The 25,693-nt window shown below is 39.4% G+C and overlaps 1 protein-coding gene across 1 annotated transcript in view; it reads left to right on the top strand.

Moving 5' to 3' along the window:
- plxna1a (plexin A1a) overlaps positions 1 to 25,693 on the top strand; it is a 359,702-nt gene that overhangs the window by 282,919 nt on the left and 51,090 nt on the right. The window contains exons 18-19 of the mRNA XM_036125192.1: positions 18,408 to 18,644; positions 24,374 to 24,517. Coding sequence (XP_035981085.1) covers positions 18,408 to 18,644; positions 24,374 to 24,517 — 381 coding nt within the window. The remainder of the gene's footprint in view (positions 1 to 18,407; positions 18,645 to 24,373; positions 24,518 to 25,693) is intronic.

Below are 25,693 nucleotides of genomic sequence, written 5' to 3'. Positions count from 1 at the left end.
AGAATCTCTCTTCCACAGATTCTGTTCCTTTAACTTAAAGAAATATCTCAAAGGACTTCTGTTTTAGAAGACAGAAGATTAGCAAAAATAAACATCCAGGATCGATAGACCATATCTCAGCCTTAGATTTTTTTTTGGGTGAAAGCAACGGTTGTCTGCTCCATGTCATCTCCGCTGTGTCTGCTGTCTATCGCTTTTTCTGAGGTCTTCTTGATTTTTCACCTTACACATTCCCACCCTTATCAATGGGTTTTTATGTCCTTCTGTATTTTTGATAAGAAGCCAAGAGGCAGCCTGACGGACAATGACTTTTTTAAATCTTCCTTGAGTTTGAACCAAGCTTCAGAAAATCCATGTTCCTTATCGGGCCATGGCTGATTTCTGGTTTCAAGTTCGACCTGCTTTGATCTGAAAGATTAATCAAAGAGAACAAAAGGAAGATAGAATTTTTTTTTTTTAGTTTACCTGCCATGAGTGGTCACAAATTATTCGTATTAGCAATATATGTGGCACCACACTGTAATACAGTCAATACAAAATTCATAATAAATATTACAGTATAAGAAACACAGAGAAAATACATATCTGCTAAAGTTGGATCCTCCATAAAATTTCCTTTTATATTGTTTCATCCACCATTTTTGAAGGAGACTTTCTGTTCAAAGACCTCACTGAAAACTGAAAAGCGCTTTGAGTCTTCTGTCAGGAGCAGCTTTCACACCGAAGAGTGTTGTTGTCCTTACAGTCTGACAGAAAAAAGTGGCTATAAGATTCGATTTATCAGAGCTTCTCTGCTTTATGGTCCTTCTGTATCCAGACTCCTTACTTTACTCGCTATCCAGCCATCTCAGGGACCCATATCGGGCGGGCACTCGGGTCACCATTGAGGGAAGCTATCTCATGCCGGCAGCTACGTTTCCGTCAGCATCGGACCACAGCCCTGCCACTTAAGAGGGTAATAAATATCTCTTGCTTGTTTTTTTCCTTTTTAATATGTTTAAAAACTGAATTTTTTTAAACAGTTTTTATAATTGCATTCCAGGTGATTCGATAAAATTTGATAAACCACGTAAAAGTTTACGCTTATGATACAGAGAAGACAACCAAGGGAAACATTTGCATAAAGGAAGACTTTCCGTTTGAAGATTTGCTCGTGTGCACCTCTGATGTCTCATTGTCATGAAGATGTCACGTGCACATGTGAGCATGTAATCAGTGTGTCAGGTTAGGCTGTTTTTTGAATACGTGTGTGTGGGATGACAGTGTGTGTGTGTCTGTGTGTGTGCTTGTTGCTCTTCCGACACAGTTTCTCCTTGCAGAAACTAACGCAAGCTTTCCCCCTAATCTTGTGCACGGCGGAAGAAAAAGAAGAAGAAGAAGAAAAAAAAAAATCCAAACTATAACCACAGTTGCTTGCATGTCAAATTCGTGGATTAGCCTCCCGTAGCTAATCTCTATTGAAGCCAGCGTACACTCGCTTTGATGTCACAGCAGCCACTTCTTTGCGGCAGCCTCCTCGCGGTAATCCCACAGACTCTACTTCACAACAACTGTTCCCTCACCTCAACTCTGCCTTTATCTGTCACACCCTAACCGTGGGACTGTGTTTATGGCGTCTTGTGAAGATTGCCGGGACAAGTTTTCTCCCCCAACCCCACTCCTCTCTCGCTTTTTTTCTTCTGAATGGAGTTGCTATGGTTACAGACTGTGAGGGACATGCTAGTGTGGATGTTGGAGATTCTCTATCCTGTTTTTTGATTTCTCACACGCACTTCTCCTTCGCTCCGCGACCGCCACAGTATAGGGAGACGCAGCGATGTCTGCAACAGCACATCAAAGTGCACATACACACTTAAAGGCATCCTTATGGATTACACACGTACCGTTCCCGTGAAATCATGACCCAGAAAAGCAGCCACCACTCAACTGTGCTAAATACATATTAGATCATGTAGCTTCTGAAGACTGTGCTTAAGACTGCGATTCAAAATGTTATTTTGCCCGTGGGACTAAAATGGATTGAGACGTACTTGTGAATCAAATAAACTATCCCTGTTGATGCCCGTGTAAGAACACAAAAACAACTGGCCTAGGCTTCATCAAACAAAACTTGAACTTCCTTTCATCTTGCTATTAATGACCCGGAGATGCTAACAGAGCCACACCCCTCTACTGTGTTACTGTCAGAGGTCAAGTTATGAGTTAACAGGTCCAGGAGGAAAACCCAAGCACCCCTCTACCCAGGACCAGTTTTCAGCTCATTTAGGGAGATCCCTTGGTTATCCCCCCCGATCTCCCGCACCCCTCCCAATGCCAAACACAATTTTTAGACCAAAAGGCATCCTGATTAGAAGCCTCAACCACCTCAACTGACTACTTAGTTTACCCTAAAGGGCCAGTCGAGCTACTCTACGGAGGAGTCTAATTGAATGTGCCTTCATCCAGGATCTCCCTCTTTGGCTCTTGATCCGTATCTCATGACTATAGCTGGGGGCCCCGAAACGTAGAAAGACTCAGTTAACTCAGGAGCTTCGCCTTTTGGCCAAGCTCTTTCTTCACCACAACCGACTGGCACAACACCCAAATTACTGAAGACCCCAACAGTTCAGTGTTTAAGGTCCTGGTTTGAACATGTCTATAGATCAATAGAATTTCCAAAAAGCAGGATGAAACCTAAGGTTCCCAATCTAGATAGCATACTCACTGCAAAAAGGGAGCTAAAAGTAAGTAATGTTTTATTTGGAATGTACAGTTTTTTTCCCTTAATTTGAGCAGCTAAATAAGACTATTCGCCAAGGAAATTAGTATTTTTACCCCTAAAATAAGATACTTAGTTACACTGCACTCGCAATAGGATGATGGAGATGAATTGTTCCTATTTTAAGTGCAAATATCTTATTCCATTGACCAACAGTCTTATTTACCTGCTCAAGTCAAGGGAAAATACACTAATTTCAAGAAGATTTTAATTACTTTTAGTTCACTTTTTGCTGTGCTTTCCATGACTACACTTTGAAATCATGTAAATGAAGCTTTCAAACAGGATTAGCAGAAGCATGAAGTTATAGATAAAACTCACTCACCTTCATAGTTTGGATAAGGAGGTGCAGGTGAAGTCCAAAAACAGCTTCTGCTCTTTGGCATCAAACAGACTCAGTTGAGGTGGATCCAGCATCTTTTGAGGTTATGTCTTTTGAGACCTCCCTTTAGAGTTTTCTTGTGCCTATCCCACCTGGAAGAGACCCAGAACAGACTCAAAACTTGCTGGTTGGGCAGTGCATGTCTTCTCTGTCGTATGATTCTCCACCATGAACTGGAGAGTATCGATGGAGAAAGGGACGTTTGGGTTTCCCTTCTAGATTCTGTGATCATACATGATGCAAATGTTATGGTTTATGGTGCAAATGTTATTGTATTTTATCTTTCTGGTAAAGGGTAAGGTAAGAGGCTTTCTAATATGAGATGTAGATCTATGGAGGGTTCAGCTCTTCTGTGGATCTGATTGCAACAAATTCTAAAACGCAGTCTGCTGTGGAAAGGAAAAACAACAAAGCCCAACCATTAGGGTAAAAAAGTTGGCACACAACAATTCTGAGTGCGTCCCCCAGGCCCTTACTTATCCATTTACATATAGGCAACTGATCATATTGCAGGCAAAAATTAATTAAACAAGCTGTTAGTGTTGCCATGGGAAAACACAGACATCTGTGAGACAGATGTTAAAATCAAGATACTGTAACATACAGTAAATGGACTAAGGTGTGCTTCTGCAAACAGTAGGAGGGTCCCTCAGTTTGACTATTGTCTTTAATAAATCTGGTCTGGCTTTGTCTTACAACGTGTTGTGATTATTCTTTTGGGATCCAAAGTTCTTGCCAGCCAACAACCCAGATGCCTACAATATCACAACGCTCAAGTTTAAATGTCTTCATGCACTCTCTCATTCAGTGTTGGGTCCAGTGCCACAACAGAGAGTGAGTATATTGCACTTCTATCCTAAAGCGCTTCACAACAGTGCAGAATGACTGTTAATAGGAATTACAGGAGGTTAGAGACCTTCATCCTTTTATTTGATCAAGGTGTGTTAGATTTTCAGTAAGACTGAACCAGTGGACAGTAAGTAATGGAAAATGGCAATCCCACTGGTAAAAAATAAATAAATAAATAAAAAATCACCCTGATAATGAGCAGTTTGTGCACTCCTTGTAGATCCTCAGAGAACCAGCGTCATTTTTGCCGCTTAGACGGCAGCTTGCTATAAGCGCTTTGCAGCAATGCCGCCAGACACTAAATATTCCACTAGATTCTCAACATATTGCCACCTAGTGTTCAAACAATCTCACCAGGGGTGCTTTTAACATTTTAAAATATTTGCGTTTTCTTAGAGGTTGAAGTTAATCATTTTTGTATGTGTAATGTTCTGATCCTGAACCATGACACAAAGACCACAGAGCAAACCGAATCCCAGAGGTAGCACTACATCTTTATCGTTAATATTTCTGAAAACAAATTCAGCTCTTAAATTGCCCTCCTGTCTGTGTTGGACAGCCCTTTGATTTATTTTCTGCCACAGCCTTTGCAATTTAAATTTAACCATCGTTCAATGTATCCTCCCTTTCAGGAGGAATGCACGGGAGATAGTGTGCGTTACCCCAGCCGGACTTGCACCAAGCAGTTCATCAGTCCTGGTGGACATTGATGATGCCGAGCTCCGGAACCCAGAGGTCAGATTTAACTACACCGAAGACCCCACTGTCCTTAAAATAGAGCCCGACTGGAGCATCGCCAGGTAAGCCATGATGTTGTGCTGCCTAATCACTCACCGAGTTTTATTTATTTCTTATTATAAGCCTATTTAGCTTGCAAATGGATCAGCAAAGTAACACTGGAGAAGCAATATTTGATTTGCTGCAGTTATAAATCTTACTTTGAAAATCAATTCCAACACATCTTGGAGGGCAGTATATTGTGCCCAGATGCAGTGCTGTGACTGTTCTTTTTACCTGTATTTTGGGTCCAGCAGGATCCCTGTAAGAGTACAGGCTGGATATCATCAGAAACTGTTGGCTCATTTTACGCTGTTGCGTGTGTCAAAAATAATTTGTAGAATTTGTTCTTTTGTCATTTTGTAAAAATCATCTGAGTCAAGGTAAGTGCTACATGAAGGCTCTTGCAGCAAGTTTAGTTAGAAGTGGTTTTGGAGTAAAAAAAAAAAAAAAAGATGATTGAAGCAAACGGTTGCGCAAGAGCGGTTGTGAAAAAAAATGAGTTCTTTGTCCAAAATGCATTTTGGCTTTGATTCTTATACAGACATGTCTTTGGCAGTTCATTTCCTTCTTGCTCGTTTTTGAGAAGTTGAAAAAAACAAATATTTTGTGCTGTTTCCTATCCTTTTCCTCTGTGCCTCAACCTTTTATTCCCCCCATATTTACTTATTGCCACATCTGAGGAGATAGATGCAGAGCTTGTTAGATAAAAGCATTGATGCCCTCCTCTATTAGCCCAGTAGGACTGGCGAAGGATCAGATGATTCTCACTCTTTTCCCTGACCCTCCCACTGTGAGCAGGTGTGGGTTTGTATGTGTGAGTGTGTCAGTTTTAAAGGAAAGCTTCTACTTCAAGAGGAGCAGGAGTGATGATCCCTATAAAAATAGGAGGCTTTGCATGCAAACAACTCCACACACCCTTGAATGATTGTCAGGAACCCTGACCCTGTCAGGAAAACCCCAGACCAGCTTCTCAGACAAGCAGCCATGATATGCCAAATTTGCATAACAGTGGGATTGAACTGATGGATTTCCGTCAGCTCGTGCTTTTGAAGCACAAAATTTTAACAGTAAGGTAGAAAGTGTTGTCAACATGCAGGATGCTGTTATTATCTTGTTTCATATCTGCATGTTTTTGTAAATATAGAATGTGCACTGTTGTGTCTGGGTAAGAGATTGAGAGAGTGTGGTGGAGATAGTCCTCCCTTAAATCCTTATGATTTCTCTTGACAAATACCTTCCATTTCATGTTATGAAAGGCCTTTAGCATTTTTTTGTAAATTATCTTTTATTGCTGTCAGGTTTCAGCCCTGAGTATCACCTCCTGTATCCTCAGCCTTCTTAGATCATATTGAACTTATATGTCCATGTCTCAGATTTCAGACAGAGTCCATAAGAGACCTTCATATTGTCTTGGTGGCAGTATCCTTCACAGATTGTTGAGGGAGCTTTTTTAGTGCTGAGGGTCCCCAGATTTTACATTTTGTTAACACTTCTCTTTCTTTACATGGTGTTCCAGCTGCTTTTAAAGATGCTGTGGTCCAACCTCTCCTTCAGAAGAGCAGTGTGGATCCTGCTGTTCTCTCAAACTTCAGACCGAATTCCAAATTGCCCTTTCTTTCTAAACTTTTAGAGAAGGTGTTTTTGTATTCAGTTACAAGATCACCTGCAGCTTCATGATACTCATGAGAAGTTTCAGTCCGGCTTCAGGTATTCTTACAGCACTAAAACTGCACTTCTCAGGGTGTGCAACAATTGACTTTTAACTGCTAAGTCCTGCAAATCAGCTCTTTTAATACTTCTTGATTTTACTGCTGCTTTTGACACAGTAGATTATAACAATTTAATTCCATTACTGGTATTACAGACACAGCCATAGAATGGTTTAAGTCCTACTTATCCAATGCACTTTATATGTGAGAAGGAGAATTTTAAATTATATTCTTGATTTAACAGGAAGCCAGTGAAGGGTAGCTAAGATAGGGGAAGTTTAATTTCTCTTTTTAATTTTCATCAGAACTCTTGCTACAGCATTTTGGATCAGCTGAACACTTTGACCTGCATTTTGTGGGAATGTGGGAATGTAAATATTATAGTAGTAGTAAGTAGTATATTGACCCATCTATACTAACGTAATCCTCTTGCAGCCAGGTTTCTGTGAGACAAAATAAATCTGAAATCTGATTATCACAAATCAAGTCATTAACTAATAAAGTCTTTGAGGAGACAGACCCTATGTTAAATAAACCACATTATTATTATTTTTTGGTTCAACTTGAGTAAAATTCATTTATATGAGATTTTCATGATTCGTTCCTTTGAGATCAGTTTTTAATCTGTTTAGTTTTGGCTATGGGCAAGACACTGTCTAAATAGAGTAATAGGTGGGTAACAACACAGAAGCTATAAAGAGGTGTGTTAAACTATGGCTCTGCTTCTTCAACCCTGCAGCCCTGGGTTGTTAGCATTTTGTAGAAATATTATATTCAGCCAGATTCCTTGAAAGAAGAGCTGCACAATCCAAAGTGGGATGGATGCTGCCTCTCCGGATCAGACCAGGTTTTCCCCAGAAAAAAAAAAAAAGCCGATTACTATATTGCCACTCCCAAATGTCTACACTCAACATTATGGCAAAATTATTTCACACCAAAGTTCTATTAAGATTCATCTGTTCCACTACCGTTAGTTGGTATTTAACACACACATTTAAAAGTAATTGTTTATTATTTCCTTAAGCCGTCCCCCTATGGTGATAAGAAGATTTATGGAAAAGCAGTTTAGATTTGGGAAAACGCATCAGCTCAAAGGTTGAGAGGTAGAAAGAAATAAAAAAAAATATGTGATGCAAGTGCAGAGATAAAAAGCTGTGGGAAAATGAGAAACTTTAACAGCATTAGGTTTTCCCAGGATATGTCCTGGAGTTTATTCTGATTGTCTTGTTGCCTGTTCCCTGGGGCATGTACCTAAGCTAAAGAGACTCAGACAAAGAAAAGAGCAAGTGGGACAGCGGGACTCAGGACAGATATCCATCAAGCTGAGGAGGAAAGCAGATGGGTGGAAAGGAGCTAAAGGACAGCCCGACTTTTAGGACATGCAGCCTGTCAGAGGACCTGACAGGCATTTGTTGCAGAAAAGTAAACAGTCTATTAATCTTTATAAGTCTTCAGCTTTCTTGTTAATTTGTTCCCTTTGCAACTCCTAAAACCACCTGTATGTTTTTACAAGATCACTGTTTTCTTTTGAGTTGAGATTAGCTTTATCTATTGCAGTGTTTCTATTTGCGAAATTAATAAGATGATTCACGTTATGTGTAAGAAAATTGAATAACTATAAGAAACAGACAAAGACAAATGTAAATCAATGTGCTGAAAAGGTTTTTGTTTCTTTTTTATGACACAGAAACTCTATTTTATTCCAATTTGGATGAATTTAAAAAAACTTGTTTAGTGTTTTCTTAAAATGGTGTCATTAAATAGTAAATGGCTTGTACTGGTACAGCGGTTTAACTAGTTCAACAACCCCAAAGTGCTTTACACTAGTCAGTCATTGACCCATTCACACCCTGGTGGTGGTGAGCTATGTTAGTAACCACAGCTGCCCTGGAGCAGGCTGACAGAGACAAAGTGGCCATACCTTGGCGCCACCGGGCCCTTTGACTACCGCCAGCAGGCAATTCGGCTGAAGTGTCTTGCGCAAAGGACACAACGACTGAGACAGTCAGAGCGGGAGATCAAACCAGCAACCTGCCAATTGCAGGACGAACCCCCTAACTCCTGTGCCACTGTTGCATTAACGGTATATTGGATGATTTTTCCAGAAATGTAGGTAAGAAATTCCCAAGTCACTTTTTGAAAAATTGCATGCAGACATTTTGCTTCTTGAGAGCAACGGAGTCACGGTGAATGGCCGAAACCGAAGCCCACTGATACATAAACTCTAGCAGTGTGCTTGTGCAGCAAGTCGAAACTAGCAAGGAATAAGCATGCACATTGGTGAGCACATCACAATGATTGGCATGTGGGTTAACCAATAGATAAAATGATCCCCCTGGAACTCAAACCTCAAAAAAGATTGTCCACTATACCTTTAACCTGCCCTAACATTTTACATGCTTCTCAACAGCTTAATCCTATTAACATGGTGAACTTCGGTCATCATGCCGAACTTGAAATATTGAATAAACCAAGTGTTCCCTTCTGCCTATGCAGCACATGTGTGCATGACACAAATATTTTAGTGTTTTTATTTCTAATGGGTATACTGTGTGGACAAAAATAATTTCTCAAATGGGGAAATATCTGCTTAAAAAATATATTTAGTACTGTATGCTGCCATCCACTCTGAATGGCACACCTGGTAAAATGTCCTCAACACCTGTTAAAATACATTTTTGCTTAATTGCTATAGTACCATGTTCAATATCAGTTCTCTCAGAAGTGCATTTGTAAGGTCAGACACTGATGTTGGATAAAAAGGTCTGACTCACAGTCTCCTTTCTGATTTAACATAGAGGTCTAGACTCAGTAGGCCAATCAAATGCTTCAGGACCAAACTGAATAATTCCTGTCTTTTATGCATGTGCGTTGATGCATAATCATGTTTCAAGAGGAGCTGGTCATTCCCAAACTGTTACCAGAAAGCTGGGAACTTGCAGCAGTCCAAAATGTCTTGGTATGCTGAAGAATTATCAATTCATTTCACTGGCACTAAGGGACCAAGCACAACTACTGCAAAAAATCCCCACGCTTATGCTAATCCTCTCTTCTCCAAACTAAACACCTGACACAGTGCAGCCAGGCAAATGCTGTTCTTCTGGAAGCTGCCTAAAATACAGGTGTTTAGTTCATTGTCAGACAAAGAGAAGAATTTATAACACAAGAGAACGTTGTCCCATAGTCCAGAAGTGATGTGCTTTGCAACAATACATCTGATACTTTACACTGCAATGTGTGACATAAGGCTGCTGCTGCTAAGCTATGAAAAACAATTAAGTGAACCTCGCTGACCTTGTTCTTTGATTTTACATCAACTACCATTTTTCCATTTTTAAAATCACATCACAGATATAGGATATATCACAGAAGGTATGCTATCATGGTACCATTCACTGAACTCCAGCATGCTACCTGATGACCCATTCATCCACAAATGTGAGTCGAAGCGGTCTTTATGCCTAGAGACTGGATTCATACACCTGTACCCAGTGAGGCAGCACGTGATTTAGACACCAAAAATCCAATGATATGGAAGAGTGGACTAACACGTTTGGCAATAAAGATCCTAAAAGCCTTGTTGGCATGTAGATGGCATCCAATGCTTGTTATCATGATGTCCTCAATATTTCACTCTTTGCTAATAGAGAGCTTTGAAGGTTGTTGTTTTTGGGTTTTTTTTTTTAACCTCCCTTACCATCCACCTCACTGTATGTGGTAGCAACGTGAGTTCTTGTCCAATCTTGTACATCGCATTTCTAATTGTTGTAAGAGTTTTCACTGTCGCTCCGACTGTAGACATGGGCAAGTTTAGGTGACTACCTGTTATCTTGTTGCCTTTTCCTAACTTGTTGAGACTCATTCAACTTTGCCACATTTTAATAGCAATTTTGTTTTGTTTCCCACTTTGAAGAGTTGCATTGACTCCTGTTTCATTGTTTGGCACGTCCAGAATTTAGGCTTTAATGTATGCAGTAAGATGATGTTACTGGAATCAAAGATTCATTTTATATAATACTGTTTAAACATCCTTTTCAGGGTAGCTTGTATCTGTGGAAAGTGCTGGTAGTTGAGACTTCCACTTCATAAGACAATATGTGAAAACGACACAAAATTCACTACGAAGAACATTCCCTGAAAATTAAGTCAGCAGTCAAGAAGAGTTGAAAGCTAAAACCAACCAGAATGTTAGGTTTTCTACCGGCACATTTGAAAAAAGCAATGAATAAAAGCAGCTCTCCCTGAAAAAAATAATGGACAGAATACCAACTGAAAACTGTGTTGAGAAACTAAAACGAAGAGTGAGACTACAGTAATGTCTAGCTACTATGTTAGAGACAGTGTACCTACCTTTATCACTTACTCCTGTCAAACCCTTGCATTACGCTTTGCAGCTATTCTAAGCCTGGTTGGATTAGAGCAAGAGATGAATGTCTTGTGTAAGCCTGCCAGACTCCCAGTCCAAGATATTAAGAGCTTCTGTCTCTGCTTCCTCTCAAATCATTCCCTCTGCCGTTAGGGCCTCTGCACCAAGTCATTTGGGATAAGTGTCAGATTAATGCTGAGTAAGAAAAGAGACCTGCATATTGAAGAAGTCAGTTGTAATACATTTATACCAAGCTGAAGGTGACGTACTCATCATTCCTTGTACGGTGGAAGGGTGACTAAGGTTTACTTTTGTGACTGCCATCATTCTACTGCAGAATTGAAATGTCTGTTGCGATCCTTTTGATAAGGACTCCTTCAGGGAGTTATGGTATTCTTGTCATTTAGTAGCTCTTCAGACAATCACTTATAAAACACACAGAGCTATGTCTGCGGGAGTCAATATGGAGTTTGCTTCAGAGAGGAATACATTTATTTGGTGTGGTTTGGTCATTAAGAATTTAAAGCAGGGCCCAGTACATGGTAACATTATCGGCATCTGTGGTGGGATTGCAGTGGGAGAATGCTGATGATGTAAAGACTCTGCAGGAGACAGTCTCCAGGGCATGCAAAATACAAGTAAAACAAATCTGGCGAGTATTAAGAACTAAGTTCTAAGGTTCTCAAAATGTTCCTTTATTTGTTCACTTTTAAACAATCCTTGGAGGTCATAGTGAGTGCAGCATTGTCTTCATCAAGCATAGGGGCAATGCAAGAACTATGAAAAAAGGTTTGTCTTTCATTGGGCCTCTTTGTTGCTATTTTTTGTTTCCTTTCCTTCCCAAAAGAGTTTGGTTTGAAATCTTTGCTGGAGTCTTTCTGCATGCGGGTTGCATGTTCTCTGTGCAAGCATGAATGGGTATTCTGGCCTTCATCCCACATTTCAAAAGCCTACATGTTAGATTCATTGGGGACACTAAATTGCCCTGAGGTGAGAGTGTGCATGTGAGATTTTTGTGTCCTATGTTGCCCTTTAATGGACAGTCTGACCAAGTTGTTATTTTCCTCTCACCCATTAACTGATAAAGAAGAAGGCACCTGCAGTCCTGCCAAGATAAATGGGCAGAGAAGATGGGTGGGCTAGGGGTGGGTGTGACAAGATCTCATATTCAGCATGTTCCCTCAATTTTTTTGAGGGAATATGCTGCATTTGCATTTGTCATCCTAGTTCCTATTCTTCTGATGTAAGAGCCTCTATAGATGGAAAATGCAGCAATCACTTAATTAGATATACTTTATCTGGTGAACCTTTTTATTCTTCTGAAGTACCTTAATTTTTAGTGCAATAGAGTCAAAAAGCATTGTGATACAAGGCAGAATAGATCCTTACTTTTGTATCCTCCCCTAAATTTTTACTTTGAAATCTGAATGTTGCAGCAGAAGTTGATAATCATTGGACTAGTTAATGCTTTTTCCAATGTGTTATTGTCCAATCTGGTGAGCCTAGTGTCACATTTCTGTACATAGTTGAGATGAGTGGACACGGTGTGATCTTCGGCTTCTGTAGCTTGCTTTGGGGTTTATTGTGTTTTGCATTTGGAGATGGTATTCTAAACCAGGTTGTTATTTGAGCTACCATTCCCTTTCTATCGAACCAGGGTTTCCATTCCCTTTTGACCTTTTACATCAACAAGATGTTGTCATCAAGACAATTTAAGCTCACTGGACCAAATGTTTTGGACCATTCTTCGTAAACCCAAGAGAAAATTGTGTGTAAAAACTCCAGAATATTAGCCATTTCTAAGATACTCTTATTACCAACTAACATGAGTCTAGATGTTTATAACTGTTCAGTTCTACCGCATTATTGGCTGATTTACTATTGGTGTTAACAACCCACTGACGAGGTGTATGTAATAAAGTGTGAGATGAGTATGATTGTGAGCTTTGGTCTGTCAAAAAAGATACTCCTGAATGCCACATCATTGTCTCTTGAATGGTTTTAAAAGCCATCCATTGTTTATAGTGTCTTCAAGGTTTTATTTCAGGCTTTTATGTGATAGAGACTTAAGCTTATTTCTCAGAAGGGAGTGAGATATCTGCAGAAAAACTCATGATGGGACACCGTTGCTATATTTCACTGTGGAACAAATAGCCCAGTAGCAGAGAAAAGTAGTGATCCTTCTGCAGAAAGCTGACTCAGAGGCTGGAACTGACACTGTAAAACAAAGACTGTGTCAGGAGGTTGAGACATCTTTAAAGAACACATCATAAATCTAATTTAAGTTTAGTAAAAATACTCCCTTTGAGTCGCTGAGTCTCCTGTGAAGTCTTTACTTTTTCTATGAACCTCTTGATCTTTCCTCGGAGTCTATTAATCATTTTTGGGTACACCAACATGTCATCTGAGTGAACGGGAACCATTTTTCAGTGAGAAAGTAAAAGCCCTTGCCAGTTTGACCTACAGAGAGAATCATCTAACAAATAAAACAGTAATTCAAAATTATCAGGCACTTGTCATGAATGAAGAAGTCCAGAACTGGAGTTGTGTGTACAAAAGTTAATATCAGAGTACAAGAGCCTTCACTTTCTTTAGGTTTATCTTCTTTCTCTACTTCTCTAATTTGCCTTTAACTTTTTCTCATGTGCTATACATAATGTCGTGGATACTACAATCTACATTGAGCCCAAACTTTATTTATTTCAACAAAGAATGCAAACTGTTCTCTTCATTCTTTTAAAGATATATATATATATATATATATATATATATATATATATATATATATATATATATATATATATATATATATATATATATATACACACTATGGTACACAAAATAATCAGAAGGCTTGCAAAGCAACTTGCAAATTTTATTTTGGCCATTAAAACCCTTTTGTTGTTTAGAAAACTCTTTTTAACATAAACAGAAAACAGTTTCATGTGTTTTGTGCCAAAGAAACGTATCTGACTGATTGTGGAAGACACAGAATTATCATGTGTTACAGTTCAGTTTTGGAATATTCTTTATTCATGGTAAGGAACAATTATTGAAAAACTGTTTCCTGTAGCTTGAAGTAAAACTCATGGTATTCCTAAACCATTCTCTAACATTAGCATAATTTTCACAAAGCAAACTAGTGCAAACTTGCCCATCAGGTTCAGCAGATGCATACACCTATATACATTAATTAATGTGTCTATGATGCTTCATTTACCCTCTTTGCCATGCTGTTTTCTTCTTCTTGGTGGCTTGCATGTATTTTGGTAATAAACAACTCTTTGTTCAGAAGTGTGAATGTCTCGCTTTATTCTACATTTATGTATGAATTTAATGGCTGGTAGAGACGTACGCTTTAGTTTCTTACCTTCAGTTTCCACCTAAAGGGATGAGCAGTATCCCCGGCAACTGGGATGAGGAATATGATGTTCTGGTCCAAACCCTGACTGAGGATGGCTGAATCTTGCTGTATTGTTACTTCCTTCCGTCATTTCATGGCAGTGGTGCCAAAATGTCAATATTGTGATCTTTCAGCAACTTTCCCATCATGTTTGCTTGAAAAACATGATTCTCCATCATGATGGTCATCACCAACATTGCTCCAGATATTTTGACTCCACTTTTCATTCCTGGCAGTGCTTTCAGCAGATTTGTAATGAAGCATGAGAAGCTGCTCCACATATTGATTTGATCAGGATGACTTACTGTTGGCATCAGAAAGAACTCACCTTTTCCTCTCCAGATAAATGATTTTCCAGCTGCTTTCTTACTCGCGCACATCTTTTCAGCCCTGCTTGATAGGATTGAAATATATGCTTGACAAAAAAATGACTCTGATGACCTAAACCCATTTTTTTAACCTGTTTGGGGTGTAATAGGATCAGTGTCCCATTGCTTGTGCCCAAGCATTAACCTGTGTACTGAAGTCTAGAGATGTTGATTCAGAATTTCTACATTTTCCTCATGGTGTCATCTGTTTTTTGTGCAAAAAATGCCCTCCTTTCAATTAATCAATGGGGCCCTGGACTGAAAAAGATTGAAGACTCGTAACTTAGACTATTTTTTGTATTGCTAAAGGTATAAAGCCTCTCTTGGTAAAGCAAATACAGTATATTTGGCAAAACTACGACACCCAGACCACCATGCTTCTGCCGGACAAGACAAGGGGAAAAAAGGACTGTTGTTTGCACAAGCTGATTCCAAATGATCAGTTTATATTATTCTGCTTTTGTTCATGCCCTCATAATAATGCACCTGTCATATGAAGTTCTTTCCCTTTAACTGAACAGTAATTGGTATTTTAACGTTTTTTCTCATTTACAGCGGTGGAACTCCTCTGACCGTGAGCGGGACGAACCTCGCAACCATCCGAGAACCGAAGATCAGGGCCAAGTATGGGCAGGCGGAGTCCTTTCATGTGAGTCTGGACATCAGCGAGATGAATACTTTTCAAAACTCGACTTCACAAACAGGCTCACATTTTAAGTACACATGCCAGCCAACGCACATCATGGCATATAGCTTAAAAACTATCCTGCAATTGCATCATAGAATCCTTTTTTGGATGAGCACTTATGTAAACTAACCAAGACAAGCATTTAAAACATGCAGGAGCACATATTCAAAAAAAAAAAAAAAAAAAACACCTCAATGTCATGCTCTGTTTATGTCATGTCTTCTTTTTGAACCAGCTGCAGACATGCAAGACTTCCTCAGGCCATTTAGCGCTGCAAATGTCACTTTTTCACAGAAGCGTTTCAAATAAACCCATCTTGAGAGATGTGTGAAGGAAAACAAGAAAGTCTGCACACGGTGCCTTCCACGCTTCGAACTTATTCACATTTTGTCAATGTTACAACAGCAAACATCAGTTTATCTTATAGGGATTTAATGTGATAGACCAATACCAGCGTAGTGTATTATTGTGATGTGAATGGAAAATTGTATGTTTTTAAATAAAATCTTGATAGCAGTTGTTATCACCTCTACCTGCGTGGTAGCTTTGAATAACTGTCCTTTCGCTCTGACAGTTCCCCTCCAAACAGAGGGGAACATTTTGGGAAATAGTCAAAACATGTTAAGAGGAGCATTTTAAAACAACAGAAGTTGACCGAAGGCCTGTACACATAAAAGAAGAAATAAAAAAAAAAATATTTTTTTTTTTTTAAGCAGCTTTCAGGAGTGTTCAGTGACACCGTAATGTGAGCAGGTAGGTTCTTCCACAGCTACAGCAAGAGCCGGATAACCTCTGTTCTTCAGTCTGCTCCTCAGAACATCTTAAAACATCTAATCGCCGGACCTCAGTGGGCTCTTACTGGTAGACAAAGTTAGGACATCTGACAGAGATATGAGGTAGTCCATGCAGAAAATAAAATCTCAAACTGGATTATCAATAGGGAGTCATCACAGTGAGAGCTGAGGCAGGTCAGAGGTGGTCCTCTTTATGTTAGTTAGTCAGACGTCTGCTTCATGTTGGACAACTTGTGGGTAAAAGAGCTAAAACTGCAAGCCAGTAAGTTAAAGGCTGTTGCAACAGTAGAGCCTGGAAAATAATTATGTCCAGTTTTTATAAAATCTGAAAACGGAAGAAATATACGGAGCTGAAGCTTAACTGGACAAAATGAAGGGCGTCTCTGAACATTAACTTTACAGTCTTGCTGTGCGTTATCAATTAGAGTTAGGTCCGGACCTTTGGACCTTGGGATGGACCTTTCTAACACGTCAATATATTTTGATCCAAAGCACTCCATATGGCTCTGGTTTTATGTTTAGGGGTGATGTCCCGGTTAAAGAGGAACCTGCAGCCCAGGTTCAGGTTTTCTGCAGCCGCTCATGAGTTTCCTCCCAACATGAGCGTCTATTTAATATATATATAACTGCAGAAGTATCCATGTATCTGTTTCATGATGAGTATAGGGTGTTCCAGGTGATGTATAGTCTTAGTTTTTTATAACCCCCACACAGTGTTTTGCACGTAGACCTTAAAGTTTATTTGGGCTCATCACACCAGACCACATTCTTTCACATATTTGTTGTTTCCCACAGATGACTTTATTCTTTCAAATGGTTTCTTGCGGCTTTCTTTCAGCAATGGCTTTCTTATTCCCATCCCTTGACAAAGGCCATATTTGCTGAGTCCAGCGCTGATAGTGGCCCTCTTAACAGATTATCCCACCTAAACTGTGACTCTCTACAGCTCCTTCAGATTTTCCACGGGCCTATTGGCTGCTTCTCTGGCTTAGTAATATTTTGCACTTATGCCATGCTCATTCCACAAAGCTGGATTGAAGGAGAGCTCTGTGACGTGTCCAAACTTGGGATAGCGTTTCATAACCTAACCCTGCTTTAAACTGCTCCAACCATGTAATCCCTGCTGTGCTCCTTGGTCTTCATGATGCTGTTTGTTCTCCAATGTTCTCCAACTAACCTGTGATGACTTCACAGAACAGCTTGATTTATACTGAATAAAACTGCATTCTTTTTTTTTTCAACACTTTTTCAAACTGTTTATCATTTACTTTCCACTTCATGGTTAGGCGCTACTTTGTATTGGTCTAACAGATTGGAAATCCCCATAAAATACAGAGGTTTGTGGTTTTAATGTGAAAAAGTTAAGGGAGGATGAAGACTTGTACAAGGCACTGTAGAAATAATCTATAGACAACATTCCTAAAACTTGGGTGATTGTGGCTAATGGTTGTCAAGGCTAAGAAATGAACTTTAAACAACTCTGAAGCACTTCAACCTGCGGATGAAGATGGGATTTATTGACGCAGGCAGCCTACACAATGCTTCCCACACAGCCTTTCTGTTTAAGTGCTACTTTGCACTTAAAGGACAGTGCTGATGCTTTTTCAATGTTGAACGTCATTTACAACCAATCACACTTATATTTCCCCCGTCTTTCAAACACCCGCCACCCCCTTTTTTTTCTTTTTTTCATTCCGTGACAGTATAACGATTAGCTGACAAAACCTTTCTGCTCTTTTTTATGTCATTATGACATCCCTGTTGCATGGGAACTGTTTGACTGTCCTAATCAGTGCCAATAAAGCAGCTTCTTCTCCATAAGCAAAAACGGAGTGCAGCCATTTAAGCATGTTTGGTGTAAATTGTCTCCAACACACAAGAACAGGAGCACAGGCTTCAAAGTGGAATTATATATTGATGTGAGGCTGGTCGTGACATCTTGTATTCATGTATTCTCCAAAGCAATGATGTAAATACTCGCAGGTACAAGCAAAGGAGCAGAGCTCATTGCCCGTTATTAACAGTTGATCATAAATTTGCAACCGATTTACATGTCCAATGGGTCCGACAGCATCGCAGTTTCACAGGGCATTGAATTACAAAAAGGATTGCTTATTATACCTAACAGATTCATTTTAACAGAAAATTATACCCTGCAGGTTGATTCCCAGTGTTTCTAAAAGAGGCAGAGCTGCTTGCTTTATTGGTTGTGGGATCACTTAAACAAATATATTAAGAATGAATATATGTGCAAACTCAAACCATTTCAGGGTTTTAATTTAAATTGTTATTTTTTTCGATCCCTCCCAGAACTGCACCGTGTACAACAACTCTGTGATGGTCTGCCTCGCTCCGTCAGTGGCAGATTCTGAGCTAGGCTTTTCCGAAACCGGTACCGGCCCGGATGAAATCGGCTTTTACATGGACAACGTGAACTCTCTGGTGGTGGTAAACGAGACGTTCAGCTACTACCCCGACCCCGTCTTTGAGCCGCTGAGTCCATCCGGTGTCCTGGAACTCAAACCGACATCACCACTAATACTCAAGGTAAGATAAGCAACAGCAACAGAGTGTCTGTGTGTACTTGTACATGATGCTAAGTGAAAAAATGTTTTGTCCGTTTTACTTGTAAAGTCCTCCCACCATTTGGGTTTGGCAAACCCAAACGATGATTTTACTTCCAGTCAGAAGAGACATGTCAGAAAATATACATTTTTGGACTCCGGCCAAAGATAAAACTCCACTTACCATGTTTTGAATCCGTTATTTGGTCTTTAAGGCTGCACATTTCTAACCTGACTCTTGCCAGCTGTATGTTGCTCTGCCTAACTCCACTCACATCCATCTGGGACCTCTCCATAGGAATTGCCTTTTTTGAAGGCTGGGCCTTCAAAAAAGTCCTTGCATATGATTGGATAAGCCACTTGTCTGTCATCTTTATCGACGTGCTATTTCAACCACTCACACCGAAGCTAACCCGTGACGCTGTGAGAGCGACGCAGGAAAAAACAAAACTTTTTTGTTTTTAAATGTGTTCGCGGCTCTAGTGGCACGCGTTTTATTAACAGTGAGCTGACAGGAAGAGGGGGGAAGACAGGCGGCAAAGTGTCGCGGGTCGGAGTCGATCCCGGGCCGACCGCCTTGAGGACTAAAGGCCTCCTAATATGGTTCAGCTAACCGCTAACCGCTCCGTCCACGTCCGCTGCAGACGCGCCCCGGAAAACAAAACTTGCCAAATCCGGTCGGGAGAAGGGCGAAAACATGGTTTCCACCAACAAAAGCCTTCAGAGGCGTTCTCTGATGTTCTTTTAATGAAACAATATTAGGTAGATTGGACAACACGGAAGAAATAGCAGCATCAATGTTAACGCTTGCTTCCTCGATGCGAGCCGCCATTGCTATCAAAACAGTCTCACGTCATGGTTGCATCTCCACTACGTCACATCTATGAAACTCCAGCCCTGCGTCCTGATTGGCTAGACAATAAAATTGGTTGGAGAAATCACTCTCTATGGGAGATGTCCCAGATGGATGTGAGTGAAGCTAGGCGGAGCGACATCCATCTGGTGAGAGTCAGGTTAGCACATTTCACTTCATCGTAAAAATGTAATTAAAAATACAGAAACCTGTGATGGGGTACTCCAACTTTAAACATGGAGAATATGTAAGATCCACAGTACTTCCTTTACTAATACCTGTTTGCTTTTAACATAATGCCAATGCACAGCTCCAACACAAACCTGTCTTTTGTAAGGGTATGGGAGATGGAAGTTTTACTTTTTTCAAAACATGTTTTTCTTTTAAAAGCAGGGATATATCGAACTTTTTCTATAATAACTGCAAAACTGACTTAGACTAAAAAGCAAAGACACACTAAGGCGTCTTTTATACAAGATAGAGAAAAAAGCTCTCAAGTGTGTTTACAAGGTCTCTTAAAAAAGTCTCTTTAATTCATAAATGGAAAATGAAAGCACATGTCCGCACCTTCCAAGGCCAGTTTCTGTCCTTCAGCCACCTCTCTGAATGCAGTTCTTCTTCACAGCATTCAGGGTTCTTAAATAGCAGTCTTTTCAATTTGTGTAATTAATTTGAAGTGCTACAAGGGCAGTGTGGAAGCATGGATGTCGGTAGTCCAAGAGATTTGGAATACATTGGTTTTCAATTTCATTAACAGTGAACGGACAAACTGTAAGTAAGAAAAATTAATTGGCAATGTCTGTGTAGTTTGTAGGTTTGCTGCCCGAGCTCAGCTAAACAGTGGAGGCAAGCTATGGTTAAAGAGAAAATGTGGATGTTTTTGAAGGACTCGCATAGAGATACTTAAAAAAAAAACATGTTTATATTCTTTGAACTTTGCCTCTTTTTGTCACATTTTCAAATTTCTATGCATTTGAATGGGATGTTATGTGACTGACCAAAACACTTTAAGGTTTGGCCGTAAAATGGAGAGATGAGGATTCATAGTTTTCAAAATGTTTTAGAAATAAATATATCTGAAGGCTACATTTTGCATTGGTATTCAGCAGCCTCTGAGGCAGTGCTTCATCTTACAAGAAGCAAGATTTTTTTGGGATATGTCTTTACCTGTTTTCCCTGTCTGGAGACAGTTTTTTTTTTTTTCTCTTAAGCTGTGTTACATTTGTGGCAAGCATTCGTCAACCTCACTTTTCAAGTCTTGCCACGGATACTCTGATGGATTTATTTCTGGAATTTGACTGGGCCGTTCTAGCATATGAATACGGCTTAATCTAAACAATCCTGTTGTTTTTCGGTTTGCATGTTTATGGTCGATGTCCTGATGGAAGGCAAACTCTGTCCTAGTACACTCTAATGTGAAAAAAATGAATGTTTTAATATCATGCACTGTATTTAGCACCCACAAGTACTTTAATGTCACTTAATGTAAGTCGCAAAATAGCGTCTATAAACTCCTAAATAAAAATGTTTTTTTAAGTGCGCATATCAATTATTTAACTGCTGGCAGCATCTTGGACCAAAAAAAGTCTTTACCGAGACAGTTACAGCATAGAATGGTTTAAAATGAATTTCTTTTTGAGCATTTTCACAGTCATACAATAAGCTACATTTGCGTTGAATTCGCCGCTTAATGCTTTTATCTTTTAGATAGGTAACGAATTAGAAAGATAGAATGAGATAGATAAAGAGTTATCACAGAGTGTGTTACGCAGCTTATTTCCATGAAGAGACTGAAAGCAGCGTAACCGTTGTAATTTATTTCTTAAAAGATCATTTATTTCCAAAGAGCTTCGCAGTAATTGCTAAATCTCCTGCTTGGCTTGTTGGAGGAACTGCTTACCCAGTGGAAGCGCTGATGAGATGGACAAAAAATGCAATTTGGAGAGACGGGATGTGGTGGCTGTAGGGAGGAGGCGCTTCTCATGTATGCAGCTTGCCTGCCACGCAATTAATTTCTCATTTATTGTGAGAAAAAAAAAACCCAACAAACATCCATCTGATCCTGTTGTTTCTTGAGCACTTTTATGCGTCCCTCTATGTGTTTTTGAGAGTTTTCTCCCCTGTATGACGATTCTTGCCTGCAGTGTTTATGTGCAGCAACAGCTCAGTGTGTGGCAATAACTCGGTTGCATGTTTGGTTTGAACCCGTGTGTGTGTGTGTGTGTGTGTGTGTGTGTGTGTGTGTGTGTGTGTGTGTGTGTGTGTGTCTGAGTGATTGCAGGTTGGAATGGGATGCATGTTTACAGGGTTGCAGAGCAGGGCTGGGTGGCAGTAGCCTGCAGAGACGATGGGATTGGAAAAAGGAGTATGTCTCTGCATCTCAGTGCTAAGTTAGCGGGGGGCATGGCAGCTATCTCCACGCTCTCCTCCTCTGTCTAACTCACTAACTCCGATTTCATGTTCACCATCTTTCTTCTTCACTCTGAGCAAATCCTGATTCTCCCCCCGTTCATCTTTTTTTTTCTAGCCTATCCAATCATCTGTTCTCCTGATGGTTTCTTCCAACATTTTCAATTGGTTTTCTTTTCTTTGAGTTCATATCTCCCTTACTGTTTTTGTTTTTGTTTTGCTTTTTTAGTTTTTGTTTTTGTTTTTTTGGCTTGAATCGTTCCTTCCACTCCATTTTTACAGGCATTTCAGCCCTAAAGAAATTGCAAATTTAGAGTTTATTCTGTTCCCTTGACAGGATGTAAAATTGTTTTTTTCTTTTCTCACCATTTTCCTATGAGATCCTTGAGCTTCAATGGATCTATCATCTAAAGGTCTCTTTCTTTGTATAGCATTATTCAAAGCAACCTGAATTCAAAGTGTTATGAATTCACAGAAAAAGGGAGTGTATGTTACCTAAGATAAGACCAGACATATTTTAAAGTAATTGTAAAAAGGCAGATATTACAGGAAAGTAAGAGTAAACTGCAAATAAGTTTTCAGTTACAAAAAAAAGAACTGCAGGAAACATACCAGGACCAAAGAAGGTGAGGTAGTATTTAGTTTACACGGTCTTCAACTAAATGTTGTTTCGTTAAATCAGTAGAAAAAAATTTATTAAATATACATACATATATATATACACATATACATATACACATATATATATACACATATACACACACACACACACACACACACATACATATATATATATATATATATATATATATATATATATATATATATATATATATATATACAAACACATATATACACACACACACATATATATATATATATATATATAGATATAGATATATATATATATATATATATATATATATATAGATATAGATATAGATATATGGTACTGTTTTAAAGAAACAAAACATTTATGTACAAGTAGTTGAAGGGCATTGGATCTAAATGCTACCTCACCTTCTTTGGTCCTGGTACTGGGAACACTTGTCCAGATGGTCCATAGCTTACAAGAAAGATACATTTAGGCCCCCTAGATCTTTCATTGCCTTATAGACGAATGATGGGATTTTATAATCTCACCTTTTACAGGCAGCGAAACGTGGATTTCATTGTAACTCTGGAACTCTCTCTAAGCTAGCTGTGTAGTAATAGGCTACTTACTTACCTTTGCTTGCTGCGTCTTTGCAGGTTGCTGCACTTTAGGTTCTAGGCCTAATGATTGCATTGCCATCTTGACCCATGTTCTCAGTGACTTTCTTATCTACCTATTGACAGTAGGATTTTTGGTCATGCCGTGAGAGTTACTTGGATACTAAAAAAGTGACCTGATAATGGAACCACTTGGAAATCCATATGTGTCAAATTACCAACTAAACGACTTTGACAGATTACACTCAGCAGGCTTGATAAAAACAGAAAAAAGTTTTTGTGTTGAACGATTTTCTTTTTGTAAAGTTGTTTAAAGACCAAAGGGGTGTAGAATTTCTGTTTGATTTCATGTTTGGCGACGACGGCACTAATTTTGCTAGTGAAGGCATCAAAGCTACCGATATCTTCTAAGATAGGGTTCACCCTGACCAACTCTTGCGGTGCCAGCAAACTGTACGCTAAAGAATCCTACAGGATGCACCATAAAAGACATGGACAAAACCAGTTGAGGATCACACGAAGTCCCAATGTCTTGACGTCCATCAAGTGAAAACCAGCAGAATGGACCATGGAGTTTGGAAAACACTATAGAAAATGTCCAACATTCAAGCAGTTATTATGTCAAGACGGACCAAGTCCTCAGACATTTGCCCCCTGAGGGCCAAAGACTTGTCTCTTTTTTATCTAGATTCAAACTCATGGCACACTTATTTTTGCTTCTTCTGCTGTACACCCAGAAATGCTCACCATTTCAAAATATTGACATCTGCTGCTTACAGTAGTTCCCACTAATGTAGTAGTTGTTTCTGTTGAAGACCTATTTGTTAAAAACTAGTCCTGTGCTTTTCTTTTTAAAATAAATTATACATATTTGACTGGTTTTTAAAGAGTTTTTTTTTTTTTTAATCAGTGGAGTATATTAACAGAAGAATACAGACAATCTTGCCCTGCAAAGGAAATTCAAAAGAGCCATTATACTGTCAGTGACTGATTTCATTTAGTGGAACAACAGAGTGAATTATATCATTAGAAGAAAAATAGTAGTCATTATGAAGTTTATTGTTAGCTAGAGAAAAGGCTTACAGATGAAAGTGATTTCAAAAGGAAAGCCTTCCTCACTTTGCAGCTCAATAAAAGACATTATGTGTTCACCTCTCACAAATGTCCCAGTTAAAGCGCAACTTTGACAAACGGGCTGAGCGCTTCTCCTATTTTCCCCCCCTCCTGTCTGTGTTTAGGGTCGCAACCTGATCCCGGCGGCCCCAGGTAACAGCCGCCTGAACTACACGGTGCTGATTGGAGAGACTCCCTGTGTCCTGACCCTGTCTGAAAGCCAGCTGTTGTGCGAATGGCCCAACCTCACCGGACAACACAAAGTCACGGTCAGTACTGTGGATGCCTGTGCCTCTTCATCTGTCTCTATCATTACAACTTTTTTTGTCTTTTTTTTTTTGGCTCCTAAAGTTGGACTTTTCTGTCCCAAAGCTACCCTAATGTTCTTTCAAAGTACTTCCAGAGATTAAAATATCCTCAGATTTCCACACATGATCATCACAAAACGTGACACATGACTATTACTGTTTGGAATTACCATTCACCCTCTTTACTTATTATAGAATAAGTCTACTTTATGTTGATGAATCTAAAAATATTACGCTCAGGCTCACCTCACTATGTTTTGTCGTTTAGCTACATAAATAATCCCATATGTCTTTTGAAACAATTTCTTCTGACAGAATCAGGATACGCTCTGCTGCTCTTGCATTCCAGGGTTGCTGTTAAATATGCTGCGCTTAATTAACACATTGATCCTCATTGGCTTTCACATAACCCGTTGCTGAAAATAAGTTCACTTTTGTCACAGGAGATAGAAACCTGATAAATGTTTTTTTGCACGGAACAGTTAAAGCTTGGGATCTGCACACTGTTGCACACGTGCAGAAAGGTTAATGCCGAGTTAAATCAGTTAAGTAGATAAGGAAAAATCGTTTTACCTGTTCGCATAATATTCCCCGCCTGACTACTTTGAACCTGTGGAGACATCTGCAGATGCAAAGCCATGTTTCTTTTTATCCTCTGGGGCATATTCTCTTCAACAGCTGTGCGGGCATCAGCAGTTTTCAGCTGCGGATGCTGCTGGTTTTTAGATTGGAGAGTTGGCTAATGCCCCCCTTTTTCCCCTGTTTCTTTATGAGCTTCATTTAAGTGTGATGATGGAGGCACTTATTCAAACACGGAGTATAATGTGACTAACCTTCAGTAAATATCCAACCAGACACTTGTCCAACCATCCTCAGCTCTCATAAAAGTCTCATCCACTTCTGATCTCTTCCAGAATCAGTGCTTAAAGGGATAGTGCAGATTTTCTGACAGGGCTCTTTTCAGAGGGTATAAATAATGAGTTGCCTAACCTAACCTAACGAGTCCTGTAAATATTCAAGTTTATTTCCCACAAATTGTTATGTTACAACCACAAACTGTAATGTTTTTTATATGGGGTTTTACCTGATTGACCAACACAAAGTAGATTGGAGAGAAGTGGATAGATGTGAAGGTCA

This window comes from Fundulus heteroclitus, chromosome 1 (genome assembly GCF_011125445.2).
Source record: "Fundulus heteroclitus isolate FHET01 chromosome 1, MU-UCD_Fhet_4.1, whole genome shotgun sequence".
Classification (NCBI taxonomy): domain Eukaryota; kingdom Metazoa; phylum Chordata; class Actinopteri; order Cyprinodontiformes; family Fundulidae; genus Fundulus; species Fundulus heteroclitus.
This window is presented reverse-complemented; position numbering and strand designations above follow the sequence as displayed.